Source organism: Nipponia nippon, unplaced genomic scaffold, assembly GCF_047370975.1.
Source record: "Nipponia nippon isolate SJK-2023a ecotype South Korea unplaced genomic scaffold, ASM4737097v1 scaffold_10, whole genome shotgun sequence".
Lineage (NCBI taxonomy): Eukaryota > Metazoa > Chordata > Aves > Pelecaniformes > Threskiornithidae > Nipponia > Nipponia nippon.
In genome coordinates, this window is record NW_028262291.1 from 21,330,750 (window position 1) to 21,348,593 (window position 17,844).

General features: G+C 39.8%; 1 protein-coding gene across 4 annotated transcripts in view; it reads left to right on the forward strand.

Moving 5' to 3' along the window:
• LRP5 (LDL receptor related protein 5) overlaps positions 1 to 17,844 on the forward strand; it is a 163,921-nt gene that overhangs the window by 132,898 nt on the left and 13,179 nt on the right. For all 4 annotated transcript variants that reach the window (XM_087745897.1, XM_087745899.1, XM_087745901.1 and 1 more), the window contains exons 13-18: positions 406 to 608; positions 3,027 to 3,238; positions 5,215 to 5,405; positions 10,762 to 10,971; positions 13,238 to 13,363; positions 16,999 to 17,235. In XM_087745897.1, coding sequence (XP_087602023.1) covers positions 406 to 608; positions 3,027 to 3,238; positions 5,215 to 5,405; positions 10,762 to 10,971; positions 13,238 to 13,363; positions 16,999 to 17,235 — 1,179 coding nt within the window. The remainder of the gene's footprint in view (positions 1 to 405; positions 609 to 3,026; positions 3,239 to 5,214; positions 5,406 to 10,761; positions 10,972 to 13,237; positions 13,364 to 16,998; positions 17,236 to 17,844) is intronic.

The following is a 17,844-nucleotide window of genomic DNA, read 5'->3' on the forward strand; positions in this document are numbered from 1 at the left end:
TTGGACTTGGCAGTGTTAGGCTAATGGTTGGACTTGGTGATCATAAGGGTCTTTTCCAACCTAAATGATTCTATGATTCTATGAAAATATAGGAAAACCTGTGACTCTGTGTTTCCCACTGTCACTGGAGTTACTTAAATTCCATATGGGGAACATTGTTATTTTATAATATTAAAAAGGAAATACTTTCTGGGTGAGGGTGTGCACATTTACCCTCCAGAAGCACATAAAGAAATATTTTCAACTTAATAGCAAAAGTCTCCGATTTTGAATTACCTTAGTTTTCATTGTGACTAGAATTGTCTCTCTGGGATTTTGTCCTAAATATTCTTTGTCTTCTGTGTGGGTGTATTTTTGACCGTGTGAGTTGCATTTTCTTATTCATTCTGTTTTGGCTTGTTTCAGCCCCTGACAGCTTCCTGTTGTTTAGCCAGAAATCTGCAATCAGTCGGATGATACCAGATGATCAACAAAGTCCAGATATCATCCTGCCTATGCATGGTCTGAGGAATGTCAAGGCTATTGATTATGATCCCTTAGATAAATTGATCTACTGGGTGGACGGACGTCAGAATATTATAAAAAGAGCCAAAGATGATGGCACTCAGGCAAGTTTACATGGTGTATATAGTTTTGTGTCAGTCTCTTTGTGTGCTTTGTACTTTATGCTTGACTTGCCCCTTCCATCTCCTGCACCGAGGAATCATCGGTTTAAGACTTTACTCTTACCATCACTTCTTCATGTATAGAAGTGTATAGAAGTATAGAAGAATTCTAATATAGAATTATTTATATGTGAAAATTACTGAAGGGTTTTTTTCGTTATTTTAATTTATACACAAAGAAGTGCAATAGAATATAGTTGGTCCTATGTATCTGAAACTACAAGCTTTGAATTGCAATCTTTAGTTAAGGATGGGCACTGAAGTAAGGCAAGACTCACTATTTACAGTCAGGACAGATAAATTGTATTCTGAAATCAATTTTGTGCATGCCAATTGTGTGATAATATTGTCATCATTGTAAAGCGCTCTCAGAATGAAAACTCTTAGCTATTCAAGCTGTAGTTAAACCCTGAGTGAATGTAGAGTTGGTTGCTGTGCCAGATAGGGATAGGCTTATCCATATGCTTAATTGTTTTACTGAGTTGGGGACATTATTCTTTTGCTCTAGTTGTTCACACAACAGTGGAAAGAAGTGTACTGTTCTTCCAGGCAGTGTTATGTGTTAACGTAGCTTAACTCCCAGGACAAGATAACAGATTCTTTAAACACTATGGTTTGAATAAGAATATAAAACGAAATGGACAATGGACAAGTTATATTTTCCTAGTTCTTGGGCAGTTGTATCTAAACAATATGACATGATATCAGTGGAAATGGACTAGTCTCTTCGTGCATCTAGGGACTCGGAGGTTTTATGGTTTCCTTTAAAGGAAGAGATGACAATTTTATTTTTTGGCCATTTCTTTTAAGATCAGGAGGAGGTATGTTGGGATGAGCAGCTAGATGGGTTGTGGATGAATTTTGAAGAAGTTTTGCTCTTGCTTTTTGGGATTATGCTGGGTGCTAATTGTTGTAGTCTAGCCTCTCTTTGGTACTTGCTAGGTGCAAATTGCAATGGAGATTCATTTGCTCTGTGTTTTCCTCTGCCTTGGTCACACAGCTTTGAAGATGCAGATCCCCTGCAAATTTTGACTTTCTAATTTTCACTAACTATATTTACTTAATTTTGCTAAATTGTGCTGTTTGGAGATGATGCATATGAATTTCATACCTGGGTAATGTTACCTTTGATTTCAGGAAAAGAATTACTTCTTTTTATTGCTAGGCACACTGTCAAGACAAAATGGGGATAAAGCTTTATATAAAAGGAAAAAGCCTGTATATCACTGTGCAGAACTTGGAGGCTTAAAAACAAATTGTGGAAATATAACTTTCACAAGTAATGCTGTGTTGGATAATTTATTTGACTTAAGCTGAGCACAGAATGGTGTCTTCAGCTTTCTTGACCTATATGAACTTTTTTGGTACTGTTTTTGTGTTTGGATTGGGAGCGCCACATTAGGACACTTACGGAAGCCACCGCTTTCCTCTCACCATTATCATGTCACCAGAAGCAGTCACCTTTGAAGCTACTTTGATGTTGGAAGTCCTGCCAGCAGTATTACTGTCCCAATGGCACTGGGACTGGCTGTACGCTAGTGGCACCTGTGTAACATTAAACAAACAAGAGAAAGATTATTTTCCTTTATGTTTGTTTTTTTTATACACTCTAGTGCTCTTCACAGAAATAAAGAATTGAATTCTATGTTAGTATTCAACATAGAGTTAAAAAGTGTAGTGAATATTATGTTAGTTAGATTGGGAGGGCTTGAGGATTATGATTCCAGGAACTTGGCAATAATGTCAAGCTTTGTAAGGTCCACCATAAAGGCATGAGGGTGAAAGCAAGGTAATGTTGTTAGTATGGTGTGAGGCAGAGCTGTAGCCATTTGACATATAAGCAAACAGAAACAAGTTTCATTAGAAGATTTTAGTTTTTAAGAGAAGCCAGGACTAAAAGAAAATCAATATCTATTACACTACAAATAGTAAAGTAAGGAGACTTTGGCAAGAGATAGAGATTTGGTCAGCCGACTATATCACAGTGTAGGTCTGGCCAGAAGGCTGCCTTGTTTCTTGCATTGTTTCATTCAAGATTGTTCCATGCGTGAACATTCATTATTGTTTTCGTCCATCTCCTGCTAATTAATTCTACTTAAAGGAAGCCCCACAACTGCTTTCTGGGGAGTTTTGCATAATCTTACAGATTTTGTCCAGATGTTTTAATCTCTAATCCATGGTTTGAATCAAATCTTTTTTTGTTAAGCTTTATTGCATTTCTTGTATTTGTTGTTTCCTTGTGGGTGGTTTTAGATGTTTCTGGACCATAAGTAGGTAAACCATGCTTTCTGTGCAATCAGTGTTCTTCAATCAGTAATCAGAATAATTACTGGAAATTGTTCCCCATATGTTGTCTTGCAGCCTTTCACTGTCATGAGTACTCCAAACCAAAGCCAGAACCCAGAAAAGCAGCCACATGACCTCAGCATCGATATATACAGCCATACCTTGTACTGGACCTGTGAGGCCACAAATTCAGTCAATGTCCACAGGCTCAACGGCGAGTCAATTGGGATGGTGCTGCGAGGGGACCACGACAAGCCCAGAGCCATTGTAGTGAATGCAGAGCGAGGGTGAGATTCCTTTTTGTGCCTTGTACAGGGCACTCTTGGGATGTATGTCAGCTGTGTGTGTGAATATTGTCTTGCATCTGTGTATTTTAAAAAGGAGAATTTTTGCATATTTAATTGTTGAGGATGTAGGTGACTGCTTGTCCGATTCTGGCTTTTAAAGGTATCCAGCTTTCTCTTCCTGTTCTCTCTTTTGCTGCCTCTTCCGGTGTGTGTTCACACAGCCATGTGGTTGGTTATAGTAAGGAACTAACCCAGGTGGGGAAAGCAAAACAAAACCACCTTATGCTGTTTGCTGCGTGAGTGCACAGCCCTGCCACCAAATAGGAAAAACAGCAGAGTTTACACTGTGCTTATATCAGCTGGGGATCTGGCTCATAAATGTTTGGTCATCATAAAGCAAATGTTTAAAGGAAAAAAAGGGGATCTCTCATGATACAACTATTCCTGCTAATATAATAGTATAAAGTTAAACAAACAAACCAACGAACCCCTTATGTTCTATACATTTTTAAGTTAGTTCTGCCTTGATGTGTATCTCAAAAAACTTCTGAAATGAATTAAAACAGGTAGGATGCACTAGAGTGATTTCCCACAGGAAGAAAATATGGTTTTTGCGGTAAAGCAGTTTTGGTTAGATTCAGCAGACCCCATCTCCGCTTCAGGTGCTTAGTAGCTTCATTCTTAGAGGTCAGAGATGGTCCTTTACTGTTCTCTTTAATAAGTTAGATGCTTAAATCCCAATATACTACTAAATGGCTTACCATGTGCTTGATAGATGTTGAATGACAATATTTTGTAACTGTGTGGATACAGTAGTACCCAGAGACTCTATCTGGAGCATTTATTTATAGAATTGGTATTTTATACAATACTCAGTGTACTCTGCACAGTTCAAAAGCTGGTGTGGGGAGAGGGGAATTAGAGGAAAGATTGTAATCTTATTGGGACTAAGTCACTTGGACATAGTTTGTATTTATAAAAGCTTATCTGCTTTCTCCATTAAAATCGGAGTTTGGGTTTGTTGATCTCTAAAGTGCTCAACTTTTCTAGTCAGGCTTTCAAATGATTTAAAGATAAATCCATTTTTAAATTAAAGGAGGAAAAGATGGGGGAGAGACTATGCTGAAGACTGTGTTTACCTGGGAGAGCTGAATCTGTGTACCTAACTTCTGCCTTAGTTCCAGAAATCCTTCATTCCACCTCTCCCTTGGCTGCACATTCTGACTGCTGTCTCTCCTCCTTGTGCCATCACGAAAGGCTATGCAGCAATGTAGCCCGCTGTGTTAGGGAGTTTGTCCATGCTATCCGCCACTGAAAAAATGGTGGACTTTTCCCTGAGGGAGTTCTCAGTTCATCATGTGGATGCACAAGCCCTTTTTTCCCTATGCAGGAGGAGGGCAGAGACTGCTTCTGTTTGCTGCTGAACTGGCTTAAGAGATATAAAGAATTCATGGAACTAAGACAGCAGGAACATGCCATCCTCAGTTGTTCTTCCTTCTGTGACCTTTGCTCCTCTCAAGTTTGGTAGGAACTTCTACTTGCTGAGAAGGAAGGCAACCTAGAAGGAGAGGAGGTGACAGTTCATGTTTTTTGTCAGAAGGAGCTGCTGGGTTTTGATTCACAGGTGGGGACAGCTTTACCCAAGGATGGTTGCAGAAAGTCTGTGCTAGTCTCTTACAGCCCCCCCCTCCACTGCAGTGACAGTGCTGCCAGCGCAGCAGTGCTGAGTGGTGAGGCATTTTACGGCCTGGTGTAGTAAGGACAAATGCTATTAATTTCAGGCTATCTCAATATGCCAGTTAGCAAATGTTTGGGGTTCTGCAGCTGACAGATCTGGATCTTTGCAGCTGGGAGCAACAGTCACCGCAGTCATCCCTGTGTAAACCATTCCCACTTACAATGTAGAACCTGGGTGCAAAGGTGAGTTGCCTCCCTTCTGAAGCTCTCAGTTAAGCAGCTGGTGTCTTTGTTCTCAGGTACATGTACTTCACCAACATGCAAGAGCGAGCTCCCAAGATTGAGCGTGCAGCCCTTGATGGCACAGAGAGAGAAGTGCTTTTTACAACTGGGTTGATCCGACCGGTAGCACTGGTGATTGACAACAAACTTGGAAAGCTTTTTTGGGTTGATGCAGATTTGAAGCGTATCGAAAGCTGTGACTTGTCAGGTATGTGGCATGCAGTTCAACACTTGGAGCGAAGTGTGTGTATGTATAGGACCAGCACTGTTACCCCCGTAACTTCTAGCTCCACTGTTGCCAGTTCTGTGTAGGCAGTCACAGATACGAATTGCTTGTGGGCTCCCATCTTTGATGTGATTGGAATAAACATGTCTGTAATGATTGCCACCCTCCAAGAGAGCCATTTGACTTTTGATATGTTCTGAAAGCAACTTGTGCAAGATCAGATTTAAGTAGGTGTTGCCAGTCATGGAACCCCTAAATCACCTCCCCCATGCCCTTTTTTTTTCTGTTATGGTTTGAAAAGTTTGCATAAGTCTCTTTCTCTGGCATTTACAGCTTAGTAAATCAAGGTAGCTTGAAAAACAAACAGAAGGAAAGGGGAATGGCTTTCTTCTAAGATGGATGATAAGGCAGCTCATATGGAATACTGGTGTTGCAAAACAGTGGAGAGATGTCAACTCATTGCAGTTTTCCCATATTAGTAAAATAAAGCATTACTCCACGTCCATAGCAATAGCATCACATGGATCTTAGAGAGCACTGTTCATCATTAACTCTTAAAAGCACTTGATAGTGCTGAAGAAGTGGAGAAATGGGCTCATTCATCTGGTGAGCAGTATAGCACAGAGGATCCAATGGTCCTACGTTCTGACTCATGATTTGTTCTCTCATCATCATCCATGTATCAAGAAATGAACCTCCTAAAGGAAGCGCAGAGAGAAGTGAACTACTGTAAGGGAGTAGAAGCTGAGCTGTTCTAGGGATTGGCATCTGCCGTAAAAGGCTGATCCTTCAATTTTTGGTGGCTCTTCTTGCCATGTAGTCATATCCTTCCCTTGTGTTGTAGTGAGGCAATGAACTAAAACAGGAGAAAGTTGTTCACTTTTTTACGAGTACAGTTCACTTTTGAGCACCTAAAACTGACTCAAGGTCAGACTAGGGTCTCTTCTGCCAGAGAGGGGATAAAAACATGAAGCTGGAGCAGGGGGTAAAGCAGCCCATGTTTTTCATAGTTATCAAGCTGGATAGGGGGCTATTGTCAAACTGCCTGTGTAGCCACAAAATGTCCAATCCAGGGTAGGCATCAGAGAACCTACAGAAATTTGTAGGAGAAAAGAAGATAGGAGGGAGACAAGACTTGACCTACGAAATAACCCATGTTTGAGAAGCAAAGGTTGACAGAGTGGAACACATAACACAAAATGCATCAGAGATACTGAGAGGGTTTTGTCTAGTGATGAAAGGAGAAGTGCTGTAGGAGGAAATCCAAAAATAAAAGGACAAGATGGAAAAGCAGCATATCATGCAGGTATCCACAAATGCAAGAGAGAGAGAAGAGGCACCAAAGAAGATTAGGTGGAAATCATATGGTTTGGGAAAGGGGGAATGTACCAGGGAGAAGTTAATGAATTGAGAAGGGAGGATGGGATCAATAACTAGTGCTAATACTGATAAAAAGTTGGTCCCCATGTAACAGGAAGCCGTATTACTTAATGAAACTGTAGCATACAGTGGACCTAGCTATGCCTAGGTCTTCTACTTGTATGTACATAAGCATCATTTTTTCCCCTTTGATTTAGCACCCGTGCAAAGTTGAGTCACGGCTAGCAGATGGGGGCAGGCAGGGGCCAGGTACTTCTTGCTTGTCATGTTACAGGTTGGAAGATGGACTGTGTCCTTACATAGTACAGCATAAAATGCAGAGGAGTCTGTTTATTGTTGTTTTAGATCTGAGTCTTGAATGAATAAGACCTGACAATAGGACTTAGGTAAACTGATATATGAATAAATCAGAAGCTAGGACATCACATGCTGGTGGTATCCTGTGTTTGCAGCTTCCTTTGTACTCATTCTTCCTTTTTGTGGCATTAAAACTCTATGTAAGTATATGTTCGCATACTGGATATATATTTTAATCCAATTCTTTGGATCTTTGGATGTTTTTACAGGGAAAACTAAACTTTCTCTGGTTAATATCGAACCAAAGCTTTTAGTGCACATTAATTTCATGGGGTCACAGCTAAAGAATCAAACCCTATAGGTAAGATAAAAGCAGGGGAAGGCTACAGGATTAAAAGAAAACAATGTTAATTAACTAGAGGATATGCATCATGTAGCCAGAAAACTATGGTTGTATTTGATCCAGCTGAGCTCATTGTAATTTGATTCACTGAGCTGTTGATTTTGTAAATGAGTTAACAGCATATTTTTATTTCAAAATATTTTGCAGTCTTGCATCACAACTTCAGAAGCAATTTGACAGTTAAGTTATGTTGGCTTGAATTAGATTCTCTAGAAAGTATTTTCTAGGCAAAACACTTTAAAATGGGCGTATATTAGCAAAAGGATTTTAGCGTAAACTGAGGCTGCTGAATAAATTGGACCAAACTTGTGTATAGCATCCTTCAAGCCAATTAGACTGGTCTAGACAACCTTATTGCCTCATAGGCCTGGGGAGATGGCGTGGTTATGGAGGTTTCTAAAGCTTGCACTACACCCTGATAACAGCATCCTGCTAAATCATGGAATAACCTCAGATGTCTAATGGTTAATTTTCAGAGAGGGATGAAAGAACTATAAACCTTTCTAACAGTTTTATTTACAAGGTTCTTGAATTTTTTGAGTTGTTGGTGCTTTTTAGACATTCATAAACCATTTGCAACTAACTTGTGTGCCACACCAGTCAATTTAAAAGTAGCGGTTTATATTATTGTTGAAGTGACTGGAAGAGCTATAAAATTGCTGCAGTGAAAACATGCTTTGTTTTCAATTAGAATTTTTTAAATAGAGGAATTGTGTGTCCTTCCAGCTTAATGTTCTTTACATTTAACTATTGATATCCATCTTGAAAAGACTACACATCTGTTTCATTTTGGGAATCGAAGTATTTAATTACTATGGAAATTCAACGCTTCTTTACTTGTAACATGTTTTCTCTTTTTTCTAACCATATCTGTTGAAAATATCCTTTTATTTATTCAGATCAAGTTTTTCATTTTGATCATTCTTCTAAACAACAATTTAATAGTGTTATCCTGTGCTATAGGTGCCCTTTGCCTCTCCTTTTAGAATTATTCATTAATAATTTGGACTGTCACTTACCAAATCCAACATAATTATAGTGTAGATTAATCACCTTATCCAGTGTTATCTCCAGCAGCTTCCCAAATCACCAATGTTTCGCTTTTTGCAGATGAGGGAGCAAAAGATGATGCTTGATGTACACCCCCAAAAAACATTAAATGTAGCCTGGTTTAGGCCTGGATTTGGGAGGCTGTTCAAACAGGCTAGGTTTCTTGCAGGACTGCTAGCTTGCAAGTGTCACCTGACACCTCGTGTGTTCATGATTTCAGGATGCCTTCATGATATCCTTCAGGAAACCAGCTTGCCTTTTACTTCTAAATGGATGAGCAGTTTAGCACTTAAAAAATCATGAAGGCAGAAGGAATTTTCTTTATATCAAGTTGAAATGAGGCTTTCCTATTCTTGTGGTATCTTGAATGCAGCTCAAAATTGTGCTTTTGGGTCAAAATGTGAGGCTTATTTTGGAAAAAGGACAGTTGTTGTTGAAAATCCAATGACACTGAAGTTCATAGGACCTAAGGGTGCTCAGCAGGTTGCAGGGCAAATGAACAAAGCTCCCTGTGCTTTGTTCACTGAGAATCTTCATCTCTCAAAATGTTTCCTAGTATTTCTAAATTTTAAGACCTGTTTAGGAGAAGACAAAGAACATCTCAGGAACTGCACTGCTAGAGAGTAGTACTAAGGGTCAGGTTTAGTGCCCATTTAGTGAAATTAGTGCAGGTGCATCTATTCTCTTCTTTTACTCTTTACAAGAGTAAAGTCTCTACAAGAGTAAAATTACTCTTTACAAGAGTAAAATCCAGTGGTACCTTGGAAGTGTGTACAATAATAGACACATCAGATTACAACCAGGACTGCACTGTCACATACAGTTCATGCATGTTTCTTCTGAAAGTGGAATGAAAAAAAGATGTCTTCCTCATTGGTTTGGAAACAAAAGAAATTCAGGGCTAAAGAACTAAAACCCCAATTGCAAGTCCAAGAATTTCTGATCTCTCTACAGCTAAATTTGATTTGAATGTACGCTGTTTGTCATGACAGTCAAGCAAGAGTCATTGCAGGTGGTAATTTTATGTGCAAAACTATTAGAATCTGTAATTGAAATAAATGTTACATTCTTACGCTTGGCTGAGCTCTACATAATTTATGCAGCAAATTAGTTGAATGCAGTGCTCATAGCATTTTTATTATGTATCCAGATTCCATAATCTAATTTTGTGTAGATATTCAAAAGTTTTATTTTTTAAGTGCAAACAGACATAAGGTGCTTATTCCAAAATGAAATATGAGAGCAGAAGAAGCACCAAGTTACGATTTTGTTTCCTCATTTTAAAAATCAAATATATCTAGTATACATAGCCATACACAGCCTCAGAGTGGTTTCTGTGAATTAATAGATTAATTTGGAATCTCTTGTTCACCCTAGACAAGCATAACAAAAACAACAATTAAATGCCACTAAGTTTAGGGTGGCACACAGAAGACTGCAAAGAGTTAAAGTTAAAAGCAGTCATAAATGCATTTTTACTTAACCTGATTTTTACACATTGGCTGAGAGCAGATTTTTACGCATTCCTCTAGAGCACAAAACCTGAGCATTTGATAGTGTTCCTGTTTAAGAGCATACTGAGTTACTTGGAGTTTGGGTTTTCTGGTTGGTCACTGAAGAAAAAAGAGAAGGTGAAGATAGAAGTGTGGCTGTTAGAATATGAGCTTTTCTTTTGTGATCATATCTGTGATTGTGATATAGCGTATGACAGGGTTTGTGTACTTGCCTCTTGCTTTGCATGATGAATGTGTTTTATGTGAGTAATGGCAGTGAAGTTAATTGGTTGTATTTCTCTCTTGCTTGTAGATTCCAACAAAGTGTACTGCTAGGTGTGTGAATGTGTTGTAAAAATTTTGGCCCAAGGGCTGAGTCTGTATCAGTGATACAGGCTTTTAGGGACTGCACACAGTTACACGTAACAGAGCTTGTCCACGTGAGGCTGATCATGGCTGGCTGACCAGCCAGTGTATGCAAGTGTTTCATATTGTATCTGCTTGCCCGCATGACATGGCAACTGGTTGCATTTACCTGAGATGAGGCTGAACAAGCAGAGGCTTGGTCTGCATAGACAAATGAAGCCAATGGCTTTATAGCTAACTATTTTCAGGGTTGGGTTGGGTTTGGTTTGGTTTGGGTTTGGTTGGGGTTTTTTTAAGAAATTAGTTAAAAGTTGACTGGTGTACTAGTCTTTGTTTTTGTTGATCTCAGGTGCTAACCGTGTGACCCTGGAGGACTCCAACATCCTTCAGCCAATGGGACTCACTGTGCTGGGGAATCACTTGTATTGGATTGATCGTCAGCAGCAAATGATTGAGAGAGTGGAGAAAATGAATGGGTACAAAAGGACTAGAATTCAAGGCCGAATTGCTCACCTAACAGGCATTCATGCTGTGGAAGAGCTTGATATGGAGGAATTCTGTGAGTTTATTTCAGTATCTGATGTCTCTTGCTCTTGGTCACTGTCTCTCAAAGTCCTCATCCAGCTGAATATTGTAATAACATTGCCCAGCGGGCTTCAAGTAAGCCATGGATTGCTTCAACTTGGCCAGTCGGGATCCTAAAAGAGGAGGCGAAACAAGTTCCTTGTTCTTGTCTAGAGGAGTATTTCTGCACAGCTAGAATATGCGATTTCCTGGCACTTAGTTACCAGCTTTGTACAAGCTTGCATGATATTGAATTCACTCTAAAAGCTACTTACAATTATGGTTGTTAATTTTTTAAGTACAACCAAGTAATAAGACTTGGAAAAACCTTTAAAAAGGAAGAAAAGGATTGTACTTGCCTTTTCTTCAGGGGTTTCAGACCCCTGTGTAAAGCATGACTGGTTTGACTCAGCACAATTGATGATGTAAAAGCCTCTAGTGAGGGACGGAGAATGGTCAGGAAGCTTCTACAATGAATTATTGTGGATGTGGAATTTCTCTCCCATCAGAAGTGGAGCCATTTTAGGTGCTCCCTTCTGAAAGGTGTCACAAATGCAGGACCTTCTTTTTCTGGACTGGTGGTGCAAGTTCCTGTGGTCTGAGGGAGAGTGCAGAAACCTCTTAAAGTAGGCACTCCTCAAAGTGACAACCTACAGCTTCTCCTGTTTAACAGGAATATAAAAGAGAATATAAAAGCACAAACAAGATGTGGGAAACAGAGGGCTAATGACAGTGGCCTATTTAAACTTTGTTGCCTGTGATGAGTTGTCTTATATAGGGAGGGTACATCTGTGTATAATGCTTTAATTTCCAGAAGAAACTATTCCACTTTGCACCCCTCTATGCCATGTACATTAGTTTCTGTGATAGCTGAAAGTATTTCAAACTTGCCTATGTGGGTAAGCTGTTACAAATAAGGTAGCGTAAGTATTTAAATTGTAGCAGATTCTATGTGCTAACCCTCATCCAGATGTTCTTTTTTCTTTCACAATACTCAGTTTTTCTTCTTCTGTGCCATTTCTCAGATTTTTGGTGTGTTTCAAAGGTAATACTGAATGATGCAAAAAGATTTTTTTTTTTTAATTCTCAGCACTGTTAAATTAAAAAAAAAAAGATTACTTTATATGCCGTGTGTTTTTTTTTAAAATGTTTATTTTTTTATGGCAAGAGTACTGTTTCTTCTAAGTCACACTTAAAGGAATCAACTTTTGCGACTGAAAACTGTCCTACATAGGTGACTTCTGTGACAACAGGGGAGTAAAAATATATATGCACATGTGTGCATGCCCACACAAGTATACATGCATGCACTTTTTCTGCTAGCAACCCATACCTCAAACAGTAGTGTCTCCAACACTGTATTAAATTAATGAATTTGTTAAAGGTGAAAGCAGGTTGCTGAGAAGCCTGAACAGATGGAAAACAACTTTAGCAAAGAAATTATGATATCTGTACCATTTCTTCCCTGTGGAAATTCTTGGTCCTTACTAGTAGTAAAGAATGCATTGTTCAGCAGCATCAAAAATAACACAGGCTATAGCCCCACAGATCACTCCAGCAGATGCTCAGCTGTCAGTTCGAATAAGCAGGCTGGGTCTCTTCTGACTCTGTTGGGCTGGGGTCCTCAGGCAGTGACCTCACTTCTCTGTGCCTGTTTCTTATCCACCTAATGTTCATTTGGAGTGATTCTTTTAGGAGCTCTTGGGTACGCAGTGCTTCTGGGTAACTGATTTAGGAACACAACCATGTAGCTTCCTGTCTTTAAAAAAAAAAATCAACTGTGTGTGCTTATATAGCAGTTTTGTGAGTAACAGGGAAGTGGAGGGGCTAGATGTTAAACACTCTTTAAGACTAAAGGAGAATTCCTGAGGGTTTTGGGGGTTGGCATTCTGCAGTGACGTATGTTAATTCTTGATGCCTGGCTACCCTAGAAATGCAGGTGGGATGTCTAGGTATGCTGTAAATGCGACCTTCTCAAATCTGCCTTCTCGTTCCTCTTCACCTGAGCTCCCAAATTCTTTTTAGAAGTCCTTTAAAGGTCTCTGTATCACTGTGACTGGGAGAAATGTAGTCCTCATGAAGCAGTAAATCAGCTTTTGAGCACTGCACTGAAAAATCCTGCATTTATCTTCCTGTTAATTTGTATGAAATCTTGGTTGCTCAAACAGAAGTGGTTTGTGAGTGGTTTTGTGAGTTTACCCTGATTAGGAGTAGTTATTTCTTGTATGCTGTCTAATATTCTTTTCTGTATGTTTCTCCAGCTGTGCATCCATGCTCCCGTAACAATGGTGGCTGTTCGCACATCTGCATTGCCAAAGGGGATGGGACTCCAAGATGTTCATGCCCTGAGCACCTAGTGCTTCTACAGAATCTCTTAACGTGTGGAGGTGAGTTATGTTGAACAGTACTGCTAAACAGTTTACGTCAAAACAGATGGGGGCTGAGGTTGCATTCCAGTCCAATATGTGGGTTTACATACAGCGTTTTCCTACACATGGTGTGTTGCGTCATGTGTTAAATTGACCTTTGATACTTCTACCAGCTGTTTTCTGCTTCAGTTTTTGGACATACGTGACTTTTCATTGTGAGCAGAATATTCTTGTTTGACCTTAAAATACTTGCGTCTTCTACCGAGATTTTTGTAATTGTATGATGTGACAGGTTTGTGCTTATAAGATGATGTTGCATCAACCTGTAATGACCTAGCAGCAGAAATGGTGCATATGATTCCCACAGTGTGATACTCTAGTCTTTCAAATGAATTTGGCCTCATAACATGAAACACTGTACTGTCTAGTTATGAAATGTAAGCCAAAAGCTCCATTGCAGTCCTTTTTAATTAGGGTAGCTCTCCTCTTTCCACATGGTAGACTTTTCCTTTAGACTTCCCTTTCACAATCCCAGGATTTTTTGAAAATTGTTATGTTACACTTGCAGAGGGGATGAAAAACAAAACAAAAACCCGTTGTTTCTTTTTGGGACACATCATATCTTAAATCGTTTGGCTCTGTTAGTCCTCTTGACTTCTTTTTATGTATTCATTTTGCTGTGTATTTCATTTTCTGGCTGAACTCTGACCTCCCATGGGACAGACATTTCCATTATAAACTGTTTTCTTTCCCATGACCACAACACACTATGCGGTTTTAGAGTAATGCGGGGCGGGGGGCGGGGCATCAATCTACTTACATTTCTTGCTGTACTGTTGTTGCACAACATGGCCAACAAGAGATTCTTACGTCCCACTCCTTCATTATCTTCAGCTATAAATCTAAAAATTAAGGGGCCTCCATTTCAGTGTCTGTTTTTTTTTATTCTAATCCTTCACTAAGACTGTAACAGCTTTTTAACCTGTTTTGTCTGCTGTAGCAGCAGCCAATAGCCAGTATTTCAAAACAGATTAATAGCTGTTTTGGCTGGACAACATTTGTCCACGTACCCTTATGAATCCTCTTGATAAGTTTTTAAATGCAAGCTTGTGTCTGCCAAGTGCAACCATAATGTAACATTAAATGTGGCTCTAAATGCAGAAGTAGTAATCTGTCTGTTAAATTATCTAAACAGCACGCTCATATCAAAATTTAATTCAAGAATTATCTTAATGTGTGTATCTGGCACCTTTATCTTACCTACTGCTGTCAGGTCACTGGCCTCATTTGTAATTCTCATATTGCTACACCAAATAATCATAAATCAGAAACTTAAAAGTTGTAAAATTTTCAAAACATCAAATGCATTTGTATTTTTATTTGCATTTTGTTTTTCAAGCTCTTGATTATACTTGAGTCCCATTCTTGAATATTTCTCCCTAACGAAGGAAGGACAGCAGCACTTTAAAAATGGTCTGCGTGCAAGTGCATAGCTCTACGATCTACACCACCCTCAGGATCAAAATACTCATACAGAAGTCTTGTCACTGGTTACAGCTGAGAACCTTTCCTTATGCTGGGTTCCTTGTGAAGTCCATTCCTGATCCTGAAAGTTAATAAAAGCTCATTGGGTTTCCAGAGGAGTGTTACCATCCAGTGTCAGAGCACACCTCCAGCTTGCTTAATATTGTTGTCATAGACAGGATATTGTTGTAGAAGTCATTTTTTAGCTCAAATAAGGATCCAAAGACCTGTTGAAGCCTTAGACTGCAAGCTGTGAACTTTCACCTAGATACACTGACCATGTACTACCACTGAACTCTTACTTAGCTGCATGAAGGAAGGCCCTGAAACTGGTGCAAACCAGGAAGATAAGGTAGCTGAAACAATCAGCAGAAGCTGCAGCTAATCAAGATAAGAAAAGGAATGACCTGCCCGGAGACTGGGAAAGGATCCAATAAGGAACAAGAAGACCCCAGACCCAAATATCACTATGGGACCGAACCATCACATGAGGGGAGGGCAACTTAGTCTGTAAGGGTATAATTGCCCAGGGATTTCTTTGTTCAGGGTCCCTCTCTGGAGGCACCCAGCTCGAGCTGCTCTTCACCACTGTACCACTCAATAAATTCGCCTGGCGTACATCATGTCGGAAACTCTGCTTCAGGGAAACCTAGGGTCGAGCCTGAGGGGAGAGAAAGCGCCTGAGGGTGAGCGTGTGTGTGAGCGAAGAGTTGAAAAGCGGTGCCCATCAGCTCAGTGGAGCTGCCTGCTGTGAAGGGACTCTGGTCCTAGCAGATGAAGTCTCAGGTGGTGTGTGTGACTCCCTGAATGGTGTGCGAGTGCTCGGGCAGCTGCTGCTCCCTCAACAGTATGATGTGATACTCTGTTAATCCAAGTGGTAAAGCATCTGCTTAGAGCATTAGCTGGCAACAGCAGCTGTGGGGACTAGTGACTGCCTCTGTTAACTGATTTAATTATGCCACAGGGATTTGAGCCAGCAACTTTTCAAATCAGTGGAGATCTATCTGTTTGCTGCAGCAGTGTTTTGAGATGGCCCCTTCATTTTGAACAGAACTGCTACTAATAACAACTGAAGGGACTTGCACATTGACTGTTTCTTTCGTTGATACTAATGGTGAAAAAGTGTGTGCTAATTTGCTGTATGTAAGAAGTAGGAGCAGGTTTTGCAATAGATTCTTAATCTGAATTGTCTTTGTCTTTTGACATTCTGAAGAAAGCAACTATGCATGCCTTATTACAGCATAATTGTTGCAGCTGCTGCTTGATGCTATCAGTGTGTGATTGCAACTTGAGCAACAGTATGGATGTGGAATGTATTTATACCAGGGTCTTGGGGTCCATGAAGAGTCAAATTTGAAGGAAGTCCCAGATTTCTTAGGTCCAACAAACATAAAAATGGCTGTGCACAAGGTCCAGTGTTCTGTCTCTGACCGTAGTGAAAGAATGTAAGATCAGGGCAGGCCTACAGCGCTCCTCAGACTACTCTCTGAACCTTCACTGACCTGCAGCCCAGAGACTTTCCAGCCAGAGGAGTTAGCTTAATGTTTAACAGGCCTTTACAGATATTTTTTTCTCCATTCATATTTTTCAATTCATATCTGACTTGGAAATTTGTTTGTGGAGAAACCACTGGAAAAATAGAGAAACAGATATTGTAGAAGCAGATGTTTTATGCTTTATGTGTATTCATTGCCAATTAACCCAATGTGCCAGGTTTTTTAATGAAGAATTGTTCCAGGCTAATATAATTGCAGGGATTAGAATTGTGTAGAATGTGGTTTGCAATCAGAAATTGAATATTCATTTGAATTTATGTGTATGACAGAGTCTTCCGAAAGGTAGCTGTTAGAGCCAAAGTAAGTATTTGTAGTTCCTGTCCTTAGTTCAGTGCTCAGCTGCTACAGCAAACTTCTTCAATCAGCATGCATCCAGTTTTTGTTATGAAGTTGGCAAAATTTCATTCCCTATGCAAAATCATGTTTTCCTCTTTGCTGGAATCTTAATATTGTCACAGAATAACTTCAGTCCAGGCATAAGTGTGTTTTCCTTGAAAAAGTCCATCACATTTTTACTCTGTTGTAAGGGCTAAAATTGAATATACAAATGTGATTTGTTTTCTCTTTCTCCAGAGCCTCCAACTTGTTCCCCAGACCAGTTTACCTGTGCAACTGGAGAGATTGACTGTATCCCAATGGCATGGCGGTGTGATGGATTTCCAGAGTGTGATGACCAGAGCGATGAAGATAGTTGCCCCATATGCTCTGCATCCCAGTTCCAGTGTGAGAAAGGACAGTGTATCGATGCACACTTGCGGTGTAATGGAGAAATTGACTGCCAAGATAAATCCGATGAAGTGGATTGTGATAGTAAGATTAATTTTCCTGAACTCATGGTCCTAACATAAGCATCAATTTGTGATTCTGACTGTTCTTGATATATATATATATATATTTAGTTTCAAATGGGGAAAAACAGCCTTAACCATAAGCCTAACTAAGCTATCCATTGATTCTGTTTTTCTTTCCCTCTTTCTTACTCTGTTGCTCAAATTAAACTTCTCTGTAGCTATATAGATTGCTGACCACATAACTATAGATATGGGGGAGGTTGGAGAGAGTATCTTTAATCTATATTCAGAGTGAAAACAGGAAAGAAACTGGCAGAACTTATCACATGCTTTTTTTTCCTGCATAATTACCATTTTGGCTTGCACTGTTTCCACGGTGTCCACTTCACCTTCGGACAGTGGCCACTGCAAAGTGCCACAGGGAGGATGAGGTGGATTTAATCCTGTGGCTGTACTGGGTGTTCTGAGAGTTCACTCTTGGCAAGCTGATGCTTATAATCCTGGATGTACCTTTCTATGAGAAATCTGTGGAATGACATCCAAGGAACTCTTGCTGCTGCAGCTGCTTTGTATGCAGTCAGCCTTAGGATCTGGGTCCAAGAGAGAAGCGTGGATGGGTGCATTTGCA